General features: G+C 43.9%; 1 protein-coding gene and 1 long non-coding RNA gene across 9 annotated transcripts in view; one reads left to right on the forward strand and one right to left on the reverse strand.

Annotated features, from left to right (window-relative positions):
• LOC125765357 (uncharacterized) overlaps positions 1-19,467 on the forward strand; it is a 130,595-nt gene that overhangs the window by 77,098 nt on the left and 34,030 nt on the right. The window contains exon 2 of the long non-coding RNA XR_007418545.1: positions 9,548-9,615. This is a non-coding gene — a long non-coding RNA (uncharacterized LOC125765357). The remainder of the gene's footprint in view (positions 1-9,547; positions 9,616-19,467) is intronic.
• LOC125765310 (GATA-binding factor C) overlaps positions 1-19,467 on the reverse strand; it is a 102,077-nt gene that overhangs the window by 31,366 nt on the left and 51,244 nt on the right. For 7 of the 8 annotated variants that reach the window (XM_049430311.1, XM_049430310.1, XM_049430307.1 and 4 more), the window contains 2 exons: positions 17,281-18,075; positions 4,317-4,468 (listed from right to left, as the gene is read on the reverse strand). In XM_049430311.1, coding sequence (XP_049286268.1) covers positions 4,317-4,468; positions 17,281-18,075 — 947 coding nt within the window. The remainder of the gene's footprint in view (positions 1-4,316; positions 4,469-17,280; positions 18,076-19,467) is intronic. The other variant, XM_049430312.1, reaches the window with a different exon arrangement.

Below are 19,467 nucleotides of genomic sequence, written 5' to 3' on the forward strand. Positions count from 1 at the left end.
CTACAGTTTCCTGTGCTGTCTGTAGTACCCTTTGCTTTCTCCCACAAAGGTACAATGGCCCCGCTTGGTTTTTGGTTGTTATGTTTCGTTGTTTTTCCTTGCTCTCTCTCTTCATACTCCTCTGTAGCAAGTTTTTCGGTCTGGACCACTTGGCCTTTGGCGAAAAAAAAGGTACGATGATGCTATTCACAATTATTAAGTGAAGATCTATGTAACTGATAAGCCAGTGGTCCCACAGACCCCGCCCGTATCCCGGGCGGTCAAGCAGTATGTTGGGAATATACGGCTACGTCTACTGCACACGGCCTCAAACACTGTGCCAGTGCTGTGTAGCGTACAGAAAACTACTCGCCTGCCTTAAATGTCCATGTCAGGCATCTTGTTGTCCAGAAAACACAGATGTTACCGCGTCGGACAAAGAAGAATGGAAGGTGATAGTAGTTAGTGGAAAATAAAAAAGAAGGAAACAAACAAATCTAGTTCATCGAATATTGGAAAAGTTATGCCATCCATTTGAAATGTGACACAATTGTTGATTTATTTTATGCTATTGAAATATGTTTTTTTGTATTAATTACAAAATAATAAATTGTTTCAGAAATATGTTTCAAACAATAGCATTTCTTTACATCGATAGCTTTTTTTATTTTCCTTTTATTTTCAAACAGTAACACCTTTATCATAAACTTTGATCGATGCGATTAAATCCACAAACTTCATTCTATGCTTTGAGTCTGAGTGTCAAAACACGCATAACACGCACTGGATAAGCGAGAGGGCAAAATGCTACATAATGTTTTCTTTGTTAGGGTCAAAACAACCTGCTGCAAAACTACCCATTAGCACAGAGCAGGTGTAAACGCTAAACATCGCATTAGACCCTAAAGGTCCGAACCAGACGCAAGCAGCTGCTCGCTATTCTCTGGTGGAATGTTTACATGAAAGAGAAAGGTACGTGGAATGGTTCGGTTCTGTGTGAGAGGGCAACGTTTTTTCCTCCACGATCGTGAGTCATTAAAGGGCTGCAAAAATTATTTAATTGCCAAACCTAATTCATCATTCCGTAATAAAAAAAGAGACCAAAAGGCATTTGCTCGAGATCGACTCACGGTTGGTCCGGCAGATCAAAAAGCTTTCCTCCCATTTGCTTTTCGGTAGTTGGATTTAACAATTCGCAATCGAACAGCAGAATGCTTGTTTTAAATTGTTATTTGATTTGAATACACAAATTCCCGTGACCAAAAGACGGCAAACCGACCAAAAAGTTTGGCTACCGACAGGACCACGTTGTGAAGAGGGGGAAAAAACGCAGTTACACGATTGTCAATTGTGTGTAGCCGTGGGGTAGCTACTACGACATACGACCCCCAGGGACCGGTGGGTGCTACTGGGTCGGAAAAAACGGGACCATACAACCGGCAGGTCCAATCGCTACCGAGCAAGCAATGATCGGTAGTTTGCGATAAGCGGATCTGCCGTAAGATCTGCCAGCAGCTTCTTCCACTCGCATTTCCGTGCACGTGTAAGGATGGCGTGCATACCATAAAGTAAATACGGAACGGGTATAAAAACAGCATCACCCTTTTGCATAGCGCCAGCGCTTGTTATCGTGGTACGCATTCGCTCACGGATTCTCAACCGAAAAGGGGTTTTTAGCCGAAACGTAGCGCCAAAGCCGAATGCCTGCGCCATACAAGCATTGAAATAAATTAAATCACTTCCTTATTTATATCGGATGTAAACTAATTAAATCGAACAACGTACAGAAAACAACCTGTCCATGCGGTTAACTCTACCCCACCGTCTGGAACGGACGGGAGTCCCAATCGGAACGGTGCACGGACGAAAGAGAGATAGAGTTCCCAGACGAGCTACAGGTTGTACACGGTTGCTTGGGGAGTACAGATTGCATCATGGCCATGGTCACCCTGGGATCATCGTTAGATTGTCTGATGTTTTTTTTTTGTATATGCGTTTTTTCATTTCTCTTCTTCGTTCGAGCAACTTGCCGAAGATGCACTTATGCACTGTGGCTGGGAAAAAACCGCGCTCTGCTGAAAGGATGCTCAACTATGACCGAATGCGTTCGACGTCCGGATCCTTCCGAGAGCTTGGGAAACTGCAAACCCTACAATTTGCTTTCCACATTCTCGGGTTCGGTCGATCGAGATGCGACGGTTTCGTCTTGCGATCGGTGATTGATCTCGTCGATCATCTCGAAAAAGGGGCAATTAAAACTGGGGCGCCCCCCATTTGAGATTTGATTTCTAGCAGCAGAAATTCAGCAGAAAATCCATCAGCTCAAGTGTAGAATCAAGTTCTTCACACGGGCTGCAACCTGATGGTTATCCGTTACTAGCTAATACGTTTAGGGATTTAAATTATCAATAGGCTAGAAAGTATAGAGATGAAATACTTAATGTCCGGACTATGGACACTACATTTAAGGTTAGAAACTTCCCTCCACAGCAAACGATACCTCCACACGATGATTCCGAAGAGGATCGACCAGATGATTTATTCGATTTTGATAATATTTCTCACACATGTTGCTCTTGTGTTTGCCCATCCTACCAGCCAGCCCATCTCAGTCAGTTCCGAACTTCACAATGGTGTTCGGCCCAGTCGGGTATAGAATATCGATTACTTCGGCACAACCAAAATGAGTCAACCGGCCGACGCTTGCTGGATTGCCTTAAAAAATGCAAGGTCGAAATGCAATTTTAAAACCCATTCTTGCAGTGAAACTGCGCCGATAAACCAAGCGCACAATAATAATCGGACAACACGCCTCCTCACCGTGTTGGAGTGCTTGTCTTCTTGCAGCCGGTCATAAAATGAACCATAAAGTAAGAGTCAAATTGTTGGTCGGGCATGTGAGTGTGCATCGCGCAGGATGAAAGCAAAAGTGCAATGCATAAGTTCATCACCGATGGGGTAGAGTGTGTTCCATCTGACGGCGAAAAAGTGGGTTTAACCTCGTTAAAATTGAAATCGGTATCGATGGGTACATTCTTCCCCTTAAACATACCGCAACGGAAGGTCATATTGAAACTTGTTTCCGAGGGGTTTTTTTTATTCGCAAATAGCATAAATGTGTTTGATCATTTAAACTAAAAAGTTTTACAACAAACCTTTTAGGTAAAGAACGAAAAATACTCAAAGCCTAATGATTTTAACTGCTCCACATGGTGATTTAATCTGACGACTGCTCACAAACGATCTCGATCAATCCAATTAGCAGCAGTACAAACAAAACACTTGTCACCATCTTCAGATATTCGATACATTTTCGTCCAACCACTTCGTCTTATGAATGAAGAAAAGTGGTGGAGAAAAAAGAAATCGATATATATTCTTTCCATGGAACAACGGGAGAAAAAAATCATCATCATGATGTGACCAGCAATCAAGATCATCCGATCGAGCGCCTTCTTGTATAGCGTGCAAAGCAACCCCAGCCCACGGTGGCTTCCGTCTGTCTGTCTCGGCGCATTCAGCCAGAGTCAAAATAAATGCCACCACAAAACGTACCGCAAACCCCGGTGGACCGCACCTACTCCCCGGGAGCGATCTGCATGGCGGATTGGGACGGAAAACGAGATGCAAAAATTATCTTGTCGTTCTGATGATACTCATCGATATTGCTACTTACAATTAAAAATTATCATAAATATAGCGTGTTTATGAATCCACACTGCACACACACGCGCGGTTACCCACTTAGTGACTTCCATTCGTTCGCGTGAAAAAGTCGCGAGTTTTGTTACTTCTCAAAAGAAAGAAAAAAAAAACAACAAATGAATTTGTTACTTTTTACAAAAAAAAAACACACACAGTGAGAGCTAATTCGTTTGATTGTCACACCGTTAGTCGCTGCATACTGGTTAGTCTGGTCACACTGACGTACTTCACGTTTTTTGTTTCGCGGTTCGAATCATATCAGTAAGTGGGCGATAAAAGTTTTGATTGGCATGCGATACCGATACATGCACCTTGTGTGTGAACGTGTGAAACATTTGCCAAAAATGCATTCGTGTACTTTGCATACTGTGGAATGATGAAGTGCATATTAAAGAGCGTTGTGTATGTGAACTTGTCAAAGAACCAACGAAACAGCTGCTCCATGAAATCACGATTTAATCTGTTTTTCTGTGTATTGCAAACATTGAAGAACTCATATTTACAACCATTTGAAGGGTAATAAGATGTTCGTGTGAAAATAATGTCAGTTGGTTCCATATACTCCAAAACCTTGGAGCAAATAGACGAGAAAAGATAGGATTTGTAGAAATAAAATAATAATCAATACTTACGCTAACCAGTCTTCGTTTCGGTTTGATCAGTGGACGATTCTGGCCATTCATCTTGTAGTAGAGTCCGCAGGCATTGCACAGATAGTGGCCAGTACCGTCCCTTCGCCACAGGGGTGTCGATGTTGCACCACAGTTGACACACTCTCGTCCCTCTGTTGATGGGGATTACAGAACATTTTGTAGAGAAAAAAAAACAAAAACAGATTTAATTAGTTTAACTATTAAAAACACTTTTTTTAAATTTATATTTATTTATTAAATCGTCTACTACGAATCTCTTAAAATATTGTTACGCATTTTACCGAGAACTACCTATAGACGTTAGAAAGGGAGGACAGAAATGGTTTCGATGCATGTCTATTGAAATTAATTAAATTAGTTCGGCATCAACATTAATTTCAATTTGACGTTGATAAATTAGGGAATGAAATCACGAAACTTGGAGACAATTTCTCGACGTCTCGAGCTGAGCAGGCGGACGATGGAGGACGGTGGAATACAGAAAACAAAAACATAACCCACGGGTTTTTGGGCTAGAAAATATGTTTCCCCTCACAAACATTTCGGCCCAAGCTTCATCAGCAGAAAGGACGGAAATAGAAGGCGCTTTGCTGAACATGGACATTGAATGAAAACCCCACTGGTAAACCGGGGGAGAATCAGAATCAACGCTGGAAGCAAAACCCGAACGCCAAGCAAACGGGGCATCATTTTTTATGCTAACCGCAACTAGACGACAAGGACGAAACTGCGGATACCCTTTCGTGCCCACCCTGTCGCGGAGGTTGCCCACATAACCGCACCGCACACAACGGTTCGATCGATCGGGAACGAATTTTTCCCACAACCTGGTATTGCCACCAGGTTCTACACCGGGTGAAGGTGGTGTTCGGTTAGTCACCGGGTGCGCTGTGCTTGTGCGCTGCCCACTATCAAATATTAGTTAACCGTTTAACAAGTTATGGAATAAATTAGTCTCGATTTCGCTTTCGACATTTCGACACACTCGCGCGTACACATCGATTGTGTAGAATGTGGCGAAGGGGGTTCCATTTCTGCCTTTCCCTCATCTCGCTTTCCTCACCGTGTCTCACTAGTTTTGTGAAGTTTTTAGCGAGCTTCCTCTTCGACAGCTTCAGTCTGGATGAAGTTGCGGGGTTTTGTGCTGCGATGGAACGCTTGTTCGGGAGACACCGGGGTGGAGATAATTTTATTCAGAGAGAACAACATTTTTATTTCGATATTTATGTGATTTTCTTTGGTGTCGCGAGCTTAGAGAACGGAACGAAATGGATGCAGAACGGTGTGCGTGCGTGTGTGTCAGAGAGAAAGAGGAAACAGATGGGGTAGAAAATCGCACCCCCGGTTGGCTTTTAAGTATCTTGTTCTTGTTAATTTTTATAAGACATTGTTTGTTTCTGCCCGGGGACACCATTCATGGCCCGGCATGGTAGCCCGTTAGACCCGGTGAACAGGAATCTATTAAGAAAAATGTTATTTCCTTGATCATTGGCTACCTTCCACCCGGCTTGGAGAGTGTGTGTGTGTTGTGCTTTTGTTTGGCTTTCACTGTTAACGATTTATTTTATTTATCCATTTTTGTTCCTGTCTCAGCATACAAAGTTGGCAGATCTCTGCTTGCCGACCAGAAGTTGAGCAGTTTTTTTTCGGTTGTCTTGACTCGAATATATACAAGCCGTGAATGAGTGAGCATTCGTGAGGGGTTTCCAACGATATCGGTGCGAGGACACTCCGTGAAGTGACGATGATCTGTATGCGCCCAGCTATGTCCCAAAGCATCGTTAACGTCTGGGAAAGGATGGGAACGGAAACTAAATCGATTCCTTCTAATAATCATCATCCATAACATCATAATCACAGGCATTTGCCATATTTCATTCCACTTGATGCTGAGGAAGATGGGTCCCATTGGTACAGCTTCTTCATTTCCCACCGATGGAGAAGTTGATCCGAAACGAAACCTTCTTGGGACAGTTTACCCACATTGGGGAGATGCTCATGGGAACTAATTGGATCCTCGACTGACTCGGGGCTTTTTGATGGAACCTTCATAAATCGCATCGATTACAGCACATTTTGTGTTGGATAACGAATGCTAAGGGTGTAATATCAGGTGCAGAATGGGCCATTCCTAGAATAACGTTTAACTCCCTGGGCATACAGTTCCGTTAACATTAATTGACTTTTATGTTGGTTGAAGTTTACTTTTCATGGTTAGATTAGACTAATTATGTGAGTGAAATATACTTCGGTTGATAGTTCTAAAGAATACCACCAAAAGATTCTGTCGACCGAAGGTACCTGTTACAGAGTTAATGTCCCACACATGCATATCAAACAGATATTCACCAATTTGTTGTCAAATTATTCGTCCGTTCCGTTGTCACCGAAACAGGAAACAGACCATAAAATGTTCGGTGTTATTCAATTTGACAAACGTGGTAGCATCATCATGGTCTCCCTAATCGTGTCACATTTGCACTTTTGCCTATGACCATTCAATCTTGATTTAATTTAAGAAAATTTATAATCTCCTATTTTTGCATTCTAAAATACACTTCACCGTGCAGGTGTGGAGTTAAGCCAAAAGCTCTGGCGAGTTTTGTATGGATTTCCAAGCGCGAAACGTATCTACAGAACCACCAAGAAAGAAAACCCTCCAAAATCTCATAAATTCTCTTCTCTATGTCCTGATTGGGAACCGTGTTTCGATACGATACCCAATTATAACCGTAGGAAATGGGACTACGGTTGCGATGAGGAATAGAAAACCGAGAACCCCAAAAAGCGGTGGTGCGATGATCGTCATTTTTCACTCGCATTCTTATGCGATCCATCCGGAGGCGTACATATTTTCGGTAGCGATGATATAAATTAAAAATTTTATTCATTTATATTTCGTGAAGCCTTTCCCACCGGTCTCTCGACACGTCACAGCCGCTGTGTGCGTCGAAGTCTTCCCGTTGCTTTCTCTCCATTTCCCGTATCACGTATTCGTTCTGCGCTCGTTCCCTTCAAGGTATATATTGCGCTTGTTTTCGCTTTGCTCGCTTCTGTTTCCGAGAAAAGAAAACCAAAATAAACCACCAGCGCCACCAGTCGGGCGCAGGTTTTTGGGACAGACTCCTTTCCCAAAACACTGACCAGACGGTGGCAGTTTTGCTGGAGTTTTCCTGTTAACCTATCCCGTGGCCGTGGAGGATGCGCTGGTGAGGAAGTAATCATCGAAAGAAGACACACACAAAAAAGAGCCACCCGAGACAAAACGCTCGACCGAAGAACGACTCGAGACCCGCCAGGAGACACCGAGTGGACCGAAAAACCCCGTCCCTCTCGGCAGTCCGATCCCGCTGGTGACCGATAATAAATCAGTTACTTAATGATCTTTCCTAAATAAATCGCTGCCATCGTAGCCACCGTGTCGGGTTGTGGTGGATGAGGGTTCGTAACCCTTTGCTCCCAGACCCAGGAAAGGCTCCCGAAAATGGAAGCTCGCAGCTCGCGCAAACGGACGAATGCGAGAGGATCGGTGTCGTTGCCGTTAGTACTCGTGTCTCGGCAAGCTGCTCAAGCAGTGTGGCGTTGGATTACCGCGTTGGATACACTGTTATCCAAATCCCAAACGTTTGTTGTCCTCTCTTGCTCGAACGGCTTGTCGTCTTCGTGTGTCCTTCCACGGTGCAGCACGGTGCAGTCGTCCCAAGGCGTAACGATCATGGCTCAATGGCGAATATGTGGGTACAGGGCGAAACTGTTGAAACCGTCCCCTTGACTAATGTTTTGTTTAACTCGTATAAACAATGTGTTGAGGACAAGTTACAGGTATTTAAACATTCCTTACTTTCCTCACCCATTGCTTGCGGGGTTGATCATTATCCACGAACTTTCTGGTGCGATGAGACGCGGATTGGGATCGACATTGTAGGTCCTCGTGACTACAGACAGGCAAGCAATCTGAAGCAAAGGCTGTAACACAAACCTTTCGGCCGATAGACCCCGTGAATGCAAGATCTAAATTATGGGAAAAATTCTTCAAACGTAGCCAAAGCCTTATTGCAATCGTCTTGAATAGTAAGAGGAAATACAGGGAAATATCGCTCCAATTATGTTACAGTTTGACGTGTTCAAAAAAACCTTGAAGATTGAAATTTGAGGTTAATTTTTATATCAAATTCTCTAGTGATTAAAGCTTGAACACTTTTTTGTTTAATTGTAACAACGACAATTAAACTAATTTCAATCATTAAAAAAAATCATATCAATTCAATTTACGCGCTTTTATTTCTGCTAGTAAAGCGCATCTAAAAATAAACTGATGAATTTGGCACGCAAACCTCTCAACCTATGCATTACGTTTATGCACCCACCCGAAGGTGATGTGCTGGCGAACTCAGCACGAACATACGGCCTTGACAGTGACTCGCTATAATTTTATGCAAAATTCTTAATTACTTCTACCATCGCAGCCGGAACAGTTGTTGGTCGTTAGATAATGGCTCGCATGCAAAAGCATTCGACTAGAATGGGTTAATTTTAATGCGCTACTAATCAGCGATCAATGCACCATCGTTGGGTCGATGGAACAGCACAATTATGCAACAACCCGTACGCGATATGGATGAGCAACAATTAATGTTTGAATTATTTTGGAAGGTTGTTCCGATGCGCAATTTAAGGTCAAGAATTAATTTAGTTCATCGTTTGGTACAATAATTTTGTTTGTTTTGAAAAGCATCGAACAATAGGAAATGATGTTTTTGGGTTTATTTTGGGCCAACGTTATCGGCTAACGGCTCATCAGATTATGTTATGATTTTGTAGAAATGTTGAAGCCATTATTTAGCATGAATTTGTATGGTTAGTGTACTAGAGCTGTGCATAAAAAATTGTCTGAAAATAGATTACGAAAAAGTACAAAGACCATGAAGGTCAGGACATTGCTTTACTACTTCCTCAAAAGCAATCTCCAAACAGTAAGACATAGACACGCAGTGTAGTGGTGAAACACAAAAAAGCAAATACGGACATTATTATTACCAAACACAAAAGTTATGAAAACAAAATCACTGTAAACAATATAATCGATAAGGTAAAAGAAAACGTAACATAACAACAAATGGTCAAACGTTAACACAACGGTTTAGACAAATTCCCACCGATGTTACGATGAGTCTAAATACAAACAAGATTTTTTTTCTTCTTCTACACAGCCATCCGGAGACCTAAAGCGCCAGGGTACGGTCAGGTAGACATCAGGTGTCATCCAGAAATTTGAACCGTAAGTGTTGAACAGATCTTTTGTCTGAGAGTAACATATTTTGTAGTACTATACTTAAATTTATTGCGCAATAAATTTAACCTTTTTTGTTGTTGTTGCTTTAACCTACATACGGCACTCGAGCAAAAGAGTTTTCTCACTCCTTGTTACGATTTTGTTGTTGTGTTGTATCCTTCTTCACTCTACCTGTGTGTGCTACCTTTTTGAAGCTGTAAATATCCTTCCAAGAGGCGCACTTGGTTTTGCGTGTGGGATGATACAACTGTACCGTACGGGATATAGAGTGATTTTCTCCCACTGGCAATGTTCTTCACGGCTTCAATAAAAAAAAATCGATTCCGTCTTTGCCACAAGCATCTTGTACGACAAGTCTTGTTAGCAGCACACGCACAGAACGTACATTAACTGCTTGATCGTTGGGGTACACATTCCCGAAATGCTTCTAAACCAATCCGGTTCCTCACGGAGATCTCAGAAGTTCGTACCGAACGGTCGTGATATGACTCAAATACAACTAACAACCCAACGCAAAACTAAAACCCGATTGCGATCGTAAACAAGTGATCATCTGACGGCAAAGGGAACGGATCCGGCACTAACAAGCACGATACAGTTTCCTGACCCAAAAGGACTTAACGCCTTTTTGGTGAGCTAAAACAAAACGAAACCACTGCTGCCATGTTCGGGAGGAAGAGAATAGTCGACACGGAGAAGGAAAATAAGAAACAAAACTATCCTCACGAAATCGTTGCCCTCGGACGGCAGGATCCGATGGTTCTAATGCTCCCGTGTAGTCCGGTCCAGAGATCGACATTTCAAAACTCCCGAAAAAACGACAAAACGACAGTATAAAATTCCAAAAACTGTCACACCGGGGAAAATATATGGATTTTAGGCAGCCGTTTTCCTGCTGCTGCTGCTGTTACCTTTTCTCGTGTCGCCGTTCATGTCACCGTTCGTCCTGGATGATGATCGTGCTGGTGTCGGGCATGTTCGAATGCCCTCAATCCTGCCCACGGCAATACCCTAGGTAGCCGTAGTTCAACACCACTTGGCACCAAGCGCTGGAACGCTTGTGCTTGGTCAGGATTTATGTTGTCTTAGAGTGGTGTATTTTATTTTTTTGTTTGTTGAACGATTGTTTTAGGGGTACCTTTGGGATTGCTTTTTTGCATCGTCAGCATACGTAGCATACGGGCGAGTCAGATGCCTAATTGGATTGCGTTGGGAATGGAATTCTTCCTACCAACAACAAGAGCACAACAAAAAGGCGCCAGTAGAAATTGTTTTTATTTGCTTTTGCTAAATGTACGCTAGTCGACTGGTACATTTTAATTATGCTACTTTTAACAACCTCTTGCCTCTTGAAGTTTTTTTAAATGTATTTTTATATTTCAAAACGACTGCTACATTCCACGGCTATCAATTTACCATGGTTTGCGGTGTGAAAATGTTAAAAATGTCACGTCCATTTTTGCATCCTTCACCATTTATTCGCCTTCAAATTTGCAATACCATCCCTGCAGGAGTGGTTCTTTAATTAACTTTCCACAACTGGGAAAACAAACCACCGAGAAGAAAAGAGGAGTTTTCCCCTGAAAACATCGAAAACAATAAGCGACTTTTTTTTCTTCTTTCAACCCTCTACAACCATAAACTCTTTAATCAAATATGCACTCCAGTTCGAGTATGGTGCCCGTTGCCCTATTGTTTTTTTTGTTACCTGTGTACCGCCAATGATGCTCCGCACTATGACATCATTTGCGAAACACACACACGCGTTCGCATGCTGGTATGGGCGAACAAAGCGAACGATGCACGGTGATGCACTTTTCGAGCGTGCTGCTTCCTTGCACAGGAGCATATCGCTAGCAGCAAACAACAGCGCATACATGTGTTAAACGAATCGTGCATCACTTCCGCCCAGCACCCGGTTCGATACACTGCGCCCTTGCCCCGAACCTGAACTGTTTTTCAACAATTAACTTCGTGTTCAAGTTTGAATTTCCTATTATGAATGTGTGAACGTGCAACGTTGCAGTGATGACGGCGCTGGTCTTAACCGTGAAAATGCAACGGTCCGCCCTTCAGCGTCAATACCCGCTTCCCTTCGGGGCCCACCGGTTTCCCTTCAGCTCGGAATGACCCTACCGCCACCGTGCGGCTGAACGCACTACAGTTCCTCTCCGCGCCACCCCCACCGGATCGGGAGATTCGCCAATGGAGCATTGAGGTTTAATTTATGGTTGTGAGAGAGTTTGCCACCTCTACAGCGACCTGCACCACCAGCATCACCTTCTTGGTGGTCCTCCAATAGCTTCTCAGTTTTTTTTACGATTTTTCAAGTGCGTTGTTTTGCTACACTGATTTAAGTTGTGGCTTAGATGGATAGCCGTTGTGGATGGATGGTAGAAATGTCTATATATTTTCTATCCCCTACACCAGCCCTCGCAGGTTTGTAGCCCCTCTCTCGCTCTTTCGTCTTAATTTATGCGAAACTTCAATTGCTTCCAACGTGAGTGCACGTTCGTCTCTAATGCTAGCCGTTCACTCGCTTCGCGGTTCTTTCGGCGTTCCGGGAAGACATCGCATCGATTTCGTAGCTGACCTACGCGCAGGCAGTTGGAGTAGCCACTAGAGCCACCGACCAAAGTGCAATTGGGCAGCAAAGTTGAAGATCGCTGCCGCCACCGTAGTCCATAGACCACAAGTACTTTGTAAGCTTTTGCCAGCTACCTGCTACAAAATAGACCGTTTTCGGGTGTGCAACCAGCCGGAACCGGCTTTCTGACCGAAGGCATTCTTCGCCCCCTTGGGGTGATTTAAGGTCTTACGGAACATTTTAACACGGTCTTCAAAGCTAGCTTTGGTGCGTGCCGATGTTGAACGATCACGTAACACGATCGAACAACGATGGATGCATTTTTCTTCCCCGGATGCATTTTCTTGCACGGTAGCACCTGGCACGAGATGAATTCCGGTTTGGTTGGATTCGCTCATATCTATTACCTTCACCTTTGGATGAAAAATCCACTAGACGATATCTAGCTTAAGTTAATACACTGTGTCACATAGAATCATTCGAAGGTGACTCAATTGAAATTTATGAAGAACATAAAGGTAAAAATACGGAACGCATGGTGGAAACATTTCCGCGTACCTTATATTGGACCGTGACCGATGTTTGCTGGCCCAGCACTTCTTACAATTTATTGTCCCAAATGATTTGCATTGCACGGTTTACCGACTTTCGCAACGAATGAGTGCAGCTTGCTGCCGAAACTGCTAGTGCAGCAGGCCTGCACTTTTTTTTGCACAGAAGGAAAGGGAAAGAAATTATAAAATCACATAAATCTACTTTATTTCTGTACAAAATACCTTGCACACGGTACGATGCAACCGCTTCCTTTATGCATACTCATTAACATTCGGCTAGTGGTCGAATAAAAAAAAGGGGGTCTGTAAGAAGTAAAGTCAAGTGCAGTAGTTTAGTGCCTGTATATTTTTAATTTTATTTATTTCAGGTACCTCTCTTCAAGTTATGGGCATATGGTCAACTCTTTCCCCAAAGACACTACAATTATGTCTATTTCTCACAGTTCTCATATGCATTTGATAACAAATTTGATCATGTCTTCGTATACATCTTGTGTTACTGCGCTACCCTTTTCTTCATTGACTAAAGATACTGTAAACAGTATTCAGCTTCCACTCTTACACTCCAGTTTGTTTTCCTACCATTGTGATGCTGTACGATAGTGATCTACAACACTGGTAGCAGCTACCATGCTTACCCTGATACCGCAAAACATAACATGACCGATGACATAATCCGCGCGGAACGGCTGCTTAATGTCCAATTTTGGACGAGTGTTTTCTAGGAATCTTTAAACTCAAAACTACAAACTGCCGGAATTCGTTGACCTCATTAAAAATCGACTCTCGCAGGGTTGAAACTCTTGAAGCTCCTCTACTACCAGCTTCTTACCATTCTTCACCGATGTTCAACTCTGATCCAACTCCACGCGTGTGTGTGTGTGTGTATGTCTATTTGGGATTTGATGATCATTTTGAAAAGTACTCTCAAGTTCCCGTCAAAGCCATCGTGCCGCCATGCAGAAGCTCCCGGCTGACAGTTGGCGGCAAATCTGGCAAGTGTCCGGCAAGTGCTCCACGGGAGTGTCCTTGAGCGAACGTCCGAGTGGCAACCCTTGGCTACCAGTCTTCTGGGAGGGAAGTCTACAAGATATCCTCCAGTTAAGCAAAGTAATGCGCATGTGTGTGTGGACGCACTTGCCAGTTTAAAGTTTAGTTTCTTCCCGCTAACTCAAGTTTTACGAGTTCCCCAAAAAAAACCCCTGGACGAGTCGGAGATCAAATCGATCTTATACACGGAACTTCATCTAAACATGCCTTTTCGCGTGCTCCCGTCCCCAGATCCGGATGGGACGTGAGCTAGCAGTGTTTCACGATTCCATGCATCAGGTGTGGGCAGGTGTTTTATTTGGATTTTTTCGCAAAACCGCGCGTACAGAACGCCTCCGTGCCGTTCGTACTGGTAGCGGTAAAAAAGAGCACACTTAAGTGGTACTAATAAATTTCGTTCGCCGAAAATTGCGTGTTTCGAGTGCCGTCTTTCCAGTGCTCCGTTGGTCCGCTAGTGCAGTACCGTATGGTCAAAAAGAAAAAAAAGCAGCAAGTGCCGCGGTTTCGGTGATTGAAGTGCGCTTAACCGGAACCCTGTGAAAAGCGTGTCCAGAGAGAACGCACTCACCGGCAGTTGATGTCCACGATTTGGAATCACCGTTTGCGCACTATGATTTTTATTATTTTACGAGCGTGTTCCATTAACGTGGGCCGTTTTAAATCAAATCGAACCCGTGCTCTACTGCATTCCTGTTGCCTTCGTGTTACAGGGCGAATTCTCCACCGATCTGACGACCCAATTGACGATCGTCAAAGAACACATCGAACGCGTTCTAATGCGGGCTGCTAGAAAGCATCAGCTCCGCCTTGAGAAGTGGTGAACCAGTGGTGCATGGTTTTAGTAGTGTGATTGTAATGTTTCTGTTTCCATTTAATGACCATTACGCTGTACCGTTTATTGGATGCAATATAACCTAAACCTCCTCACCCCCAACCCGCAACGGCAAAGAACAATAGCGAATGCGAATATTGCTCTCACATTCATATTCACAGACACGAACGCACGAAGGGCATTCGGTGCATGGCCGACAAGGAAGGGAATGCAATAAATAATGTGTTTTGCTTATATAACTGACCGGACTGTGGTGAAGTGTGGCATCCACGCTTACTGCCCTGGAGCCAACCGCTAGGTGCCGACGGTTTTTGGAATTTGGGAAGGAAAAGTTTTTCAGCACCAGCGTTGCCGGAGCACGGAGCGTTGCGTAGACGTACTGTATCACCTTGTTACGGTGCACTATCATGCGATACTTTGTCATCTCGCTGATGATGTATTGCTTCCCCCCCGGGCCGGCTTCGTACTGCTAATCAGATTCGTGAGCCCTTTCCATAATTTGTCCAGAAACTTTGTCTGATCAATTCGTCATTTTGGCATCGAGCAGTCAAGGTGCATCGATTGTTTGGCGGTAGGGTGTTAATTCGCTTTCCGCAATCTTTTCCACTGTAGCACATCAAGGTCACGAGATGCAATTTGAATAGCAAATGGCGAGAACAATATCTGCTTTGCATCGTTCTAATGCCGGATGAACCTGGAGCAGTTTAATCGATTTTCCCATCGAGTTTATGGGAAAGCGTGCGTAAAGTGGTTTGTCGCTGGAAGCAAAATGAGGCGTGACTCGTTTGGAAATAGTTACAAGAAATTGTACAAAGTAAAAAAATATGCTTTCATTATACATCCTTTCTGACTTAAGTAAACTTTATCACATCAGAACACTAAAGGACAATTAAATATTTTCATCCTAAGAAAACTGGGTACATAATTTTGTCTTCCTTTCTATCAACCATCGCTTTGTTTGGCGTTCCACCCTATCGCAATGCAATGGTGCCGATCGAGCCAATGTTAGTTTCATTTTATTTAATTGTGGCAATTTTTTATTACAAAAATGTCCAACCCTCCAGCAGCCGCAGTGCGCCGCTTTGCATTCCACTGTGTTGCATCCCACGCCATTATGCGCTGCAGTTTCCATTTTCTCCATTGTTATTGTCCCCCCCCCCGCCCTCCGTCCTCTTTCCCATCCCGCTCTCTACCCCCTACGGTGCACAGTGGTTGCTGTGTTGCAGTAGCACAGCATTTCCTTTCTGTTTGGAGTCGCCTAGTCCCATATATGTTTTATTTTTTTTTTCGTGCTTCTCAACTTCATTTTTCACTCAAAAAACCGGACCACCGATCTCCTTGGACGTTTGTTGCGCTTCCCCAGCGAATGCAAAAACGTTACGTTTGGAAGTTTTTTTTTGTTGGTTTGCCATTGTTGTTGGGGTGCCCTTGGTGCATAAAATCAGCCACCGGCTCCGTTTGCCCACCCGTTTTGTTTTTTTTTGTTTTTTTGCTTCATACCAGAAACCAGGGCGGACCGTTTGTAAAGCATTTGCTGCTTTGGAAGGTAACGCATCGGTAATGAGAAGATGCAAATCGATGAGCGAGCGCAGTGCGAGCGTGCACACAACGCGTGTGTTCGTACAACGCTGCGTGTTTGTGTGTGCGCGGAAAAAATGCACTTTTTTTTAAGGGGAAGAAAGAACCCCCCGGTGCAAGAGTGAGTGAGGTAGATGGAGATAATAGAGCTTACGGGAAAGAAAAACAACAAAAAACTCCATTCAAAAAGGAAGTGCAAGTAGTTTAGTGGTTTGTTTATGTAACCAAAACAATGCAATCTGTGTAACGCGTCCGAACGACGCCGTCTAGCGAGCAGGAAACATAGCTCTCGGCCGGCTGTCGTAGCCTTTTGCGTAAACCGTACTTTAGTGGATGAACTTGTGAAACATTTGCGACTTTTTGCCCATTGCACTGTAGGCTTTTAATTAGCTCCAGTTAATCGTGATCAAAGCACGTGAGGTAAAGATCAATGTTTTGGAGGTTTAATTCAGACACACATACTTTTTTTGCATATTTTTCTACGTAACACAGAACATATATTTATACAAATTTGGTTTTCTTCACTATGTGCAACTCACACAGATCGTGATATAATTGGTGCAAATTGGAGCTATTAGAAAACGAATTTCCGTGCGCTTGGTGCTGCAGTAAGCACTCTAATTAAAAACAAAACAAGACAACATCGATGCGAGTGTCCCATACGGATGAAGTTTCCACTAACCGAATCGATCATCGAGCAAATACTTTTTATTTGCATAATTTGAAAAGTTTCACTTTTAATCTCCCATTGCAGCAGAGTGCAAAGATCAAATTTGTCTTAAGAAGTTTCAATTATCTGTACCCAATCCTTTGTTAACACGGTGAAACACAAAAGCATTAAAGTGAAAAGCATAGAAAAACACAAAACGATTTGTACAATGAAAGAAAAAACATACTACACCAAACAGGCGGTTTGTAAGAAAGTAATGAAAGCAAAGAACTAAAGCAAATATGTTAGTACATTTCGACAAAAAAAATATGACAAACAAAGGAAACAAAATAAGTAAATAACAAAAAAATCCACAAACACCACAGTGTCCATATCTTACCGGCACTCGTACGCGCTTTCGTCCGCTGCGGCTTCATGTGCGGGCTGTTCATGGCAGGACGGGGATTGGACTGTCCGAACGAGGCGCCACCGTGCTGATGGTGGTAACCGTACCCGCTCGTATCGTACCCCCCGTACGCCGACTGGCCCGTCCCATCGAACAGGCCTGCACCGGAAGTGTGCGACGTCGTTCCGCTGCCCGCATTGCTTTGGCCACCGTGCACACCGCCGAGCCCACTTCCGGTCGGCTGACCGCCATTGCTATGGCTACCGGTTACCCCACCGTTGCCGCCACCCACCGTCCCGCTGCCGGTCGTACCTTCACGCTGCTTTGGTTGGTTTTGGCCTCCACTGCCACCGCCACTGCCGCCTCCGCTACCGCCCGATCCGTTACCGCCGGTGAGACAAGGTTTCACGTCCAGCCCGCAGCTGTCCGCCGTTTGGCCGGTTCCACCGCCACCACCAACACCCACACCGCCGATCGCATTGCTCGACCCGACCTGGGCCTGGTGCATGAATGCATTGATCGTGGCCTGATATTCGGCCGGCGCTGTTTGTACCGAGTCGGGCGTCGAGTCCTTCGGTGGGGTCGGCGGGAAGGAGAAGATATGCTGACCGGATTGGCCCGTCTGCACCTGGCTCAGCTTGTCCTGCGGGTCCTGCGGGCAGGCGAATGGGCTGCCCCACGCACTGCTGGATGCTATCGGTTTGGGTGGATCGCTCAACCAGGATAGTGGACCGTGGAAGTGTGGCCGGCAGACTTGGGGTGAAACGTGTGACGAGGTCATGCGGGATGCTGTGAAGGAAACGCAAAAGAGAGAGAGAGAGAGAGAAAGAGAGGAGAAAAGGATAAGAAACCGATAAGACATATATGGCAAGATAGTTTTATGATTAAATTAAAACACTACAATGTATGACTTTTACCAATAACCATTTTTACGCCGCTTTTATATGCGATCATCGTATCTGGATACAACATATAAAAGCAGGTTTTGGACTGTTCCGTGTTACAAAATACCTTTACAGGGTTTTCGAGTATAAGCGATGAAGTTGCTTGACTTTTCTCTAATAAAAATATCTCTAGTAAAGACACTGTTCAAGTTCAACATCTGGAAATAGCCAAAGTACAGGTGTTGAAATGTGTTTTTGCTTTAAAGATTTTATTCAAAATGGAGTTGCTTCTGTACAAAGCTACGTCGATTTTTCCAAAATCGTGGAAGATTTAATCTTCCAAAAGAATGGCAAATTTGAGAAAATTTCACATCTACACATTTCACTTCAACAAGAAAAGAATCTAGAAATCGTATTGAATCTGCCATTCTCATCTCAAAACCCCTGTATATAACTATCCTCCGGCTATGGGGAGATTTTGCGCACAACGGTGGGTCATTTTATGGACAAATTCACTGTACGACATGCCTAGCTGGGTTCTGTAAGCTTTGTGTATTTTTTTTTTGTATTATTTAAAATGCATCTCAAAACCCTTTGCTCGGGCCAGATCCGGACACAAGTGACTTCATCTCTTGGCCTCTCAAGTTTACCGAGTACCCTTAGTATGTACGGGATATTTGTATGCGTGTGTAAGAGTATAATTTTTCGTCATAACAGTACCCTTAATAGGTGGAATTATGAAAAATGCTGCACCTTCTTTAAGGCGTAGTTTTCTTGCCTGGTACCTTCGTTTGTCGCTGTACCAGTACAGGAACTTGGTTCGGCACTGGTTAACAGTACAGTATGTAACCGGTGTAGCAGCAGAAGGACACAGTACCCCCCAAGGCACCGATCGCAACAACCGATCGTTGAGGTGCCGAGAAAATGAGCAAGCGAACGAATGAAACAAAAAAAAATACAGTCTCAAACGGTCAGCAAAAAGTGACTCCCTTCTGCCAGTGCTAACCCATACATCACCGTACCGAAAGGAAACGCTGCCGGAGGGAATTTTGGAGTTTATTCGCGTTTACTACACGGATACAATGGTGCAATGAGGTTTTTGCAGCTAGCCGCACCCATCACAGAGCCGTTCAGTTTCTCGCCCGATTTCCGCCAATCTTTGTGTCACACAAGGAGAAGAGGAGTGCCACTACTGTCGATGATGATGGCGGTAGCATATACTTGCATACCTCTGCATATTTCCCAGCATAAAATGTTGAGCCCATAAACCTGCCAACCAAGCTGACAGATATTTGCC

This window comes from Anopheles funestus, chromosome 2RL (assembly GCF_943734845.2).
Source record: "Anopheles funestus chromosome 2RL, idAnoFuneDA-416_04, whole genome shotgun sequence".
NCBI classification, from domain to species: domain Eukaryota; kingdom Metazoa; phylum Arthropoda; class Insecta; order Diptera; family Culicidae; genus Anopheles; species Anopheles funestus.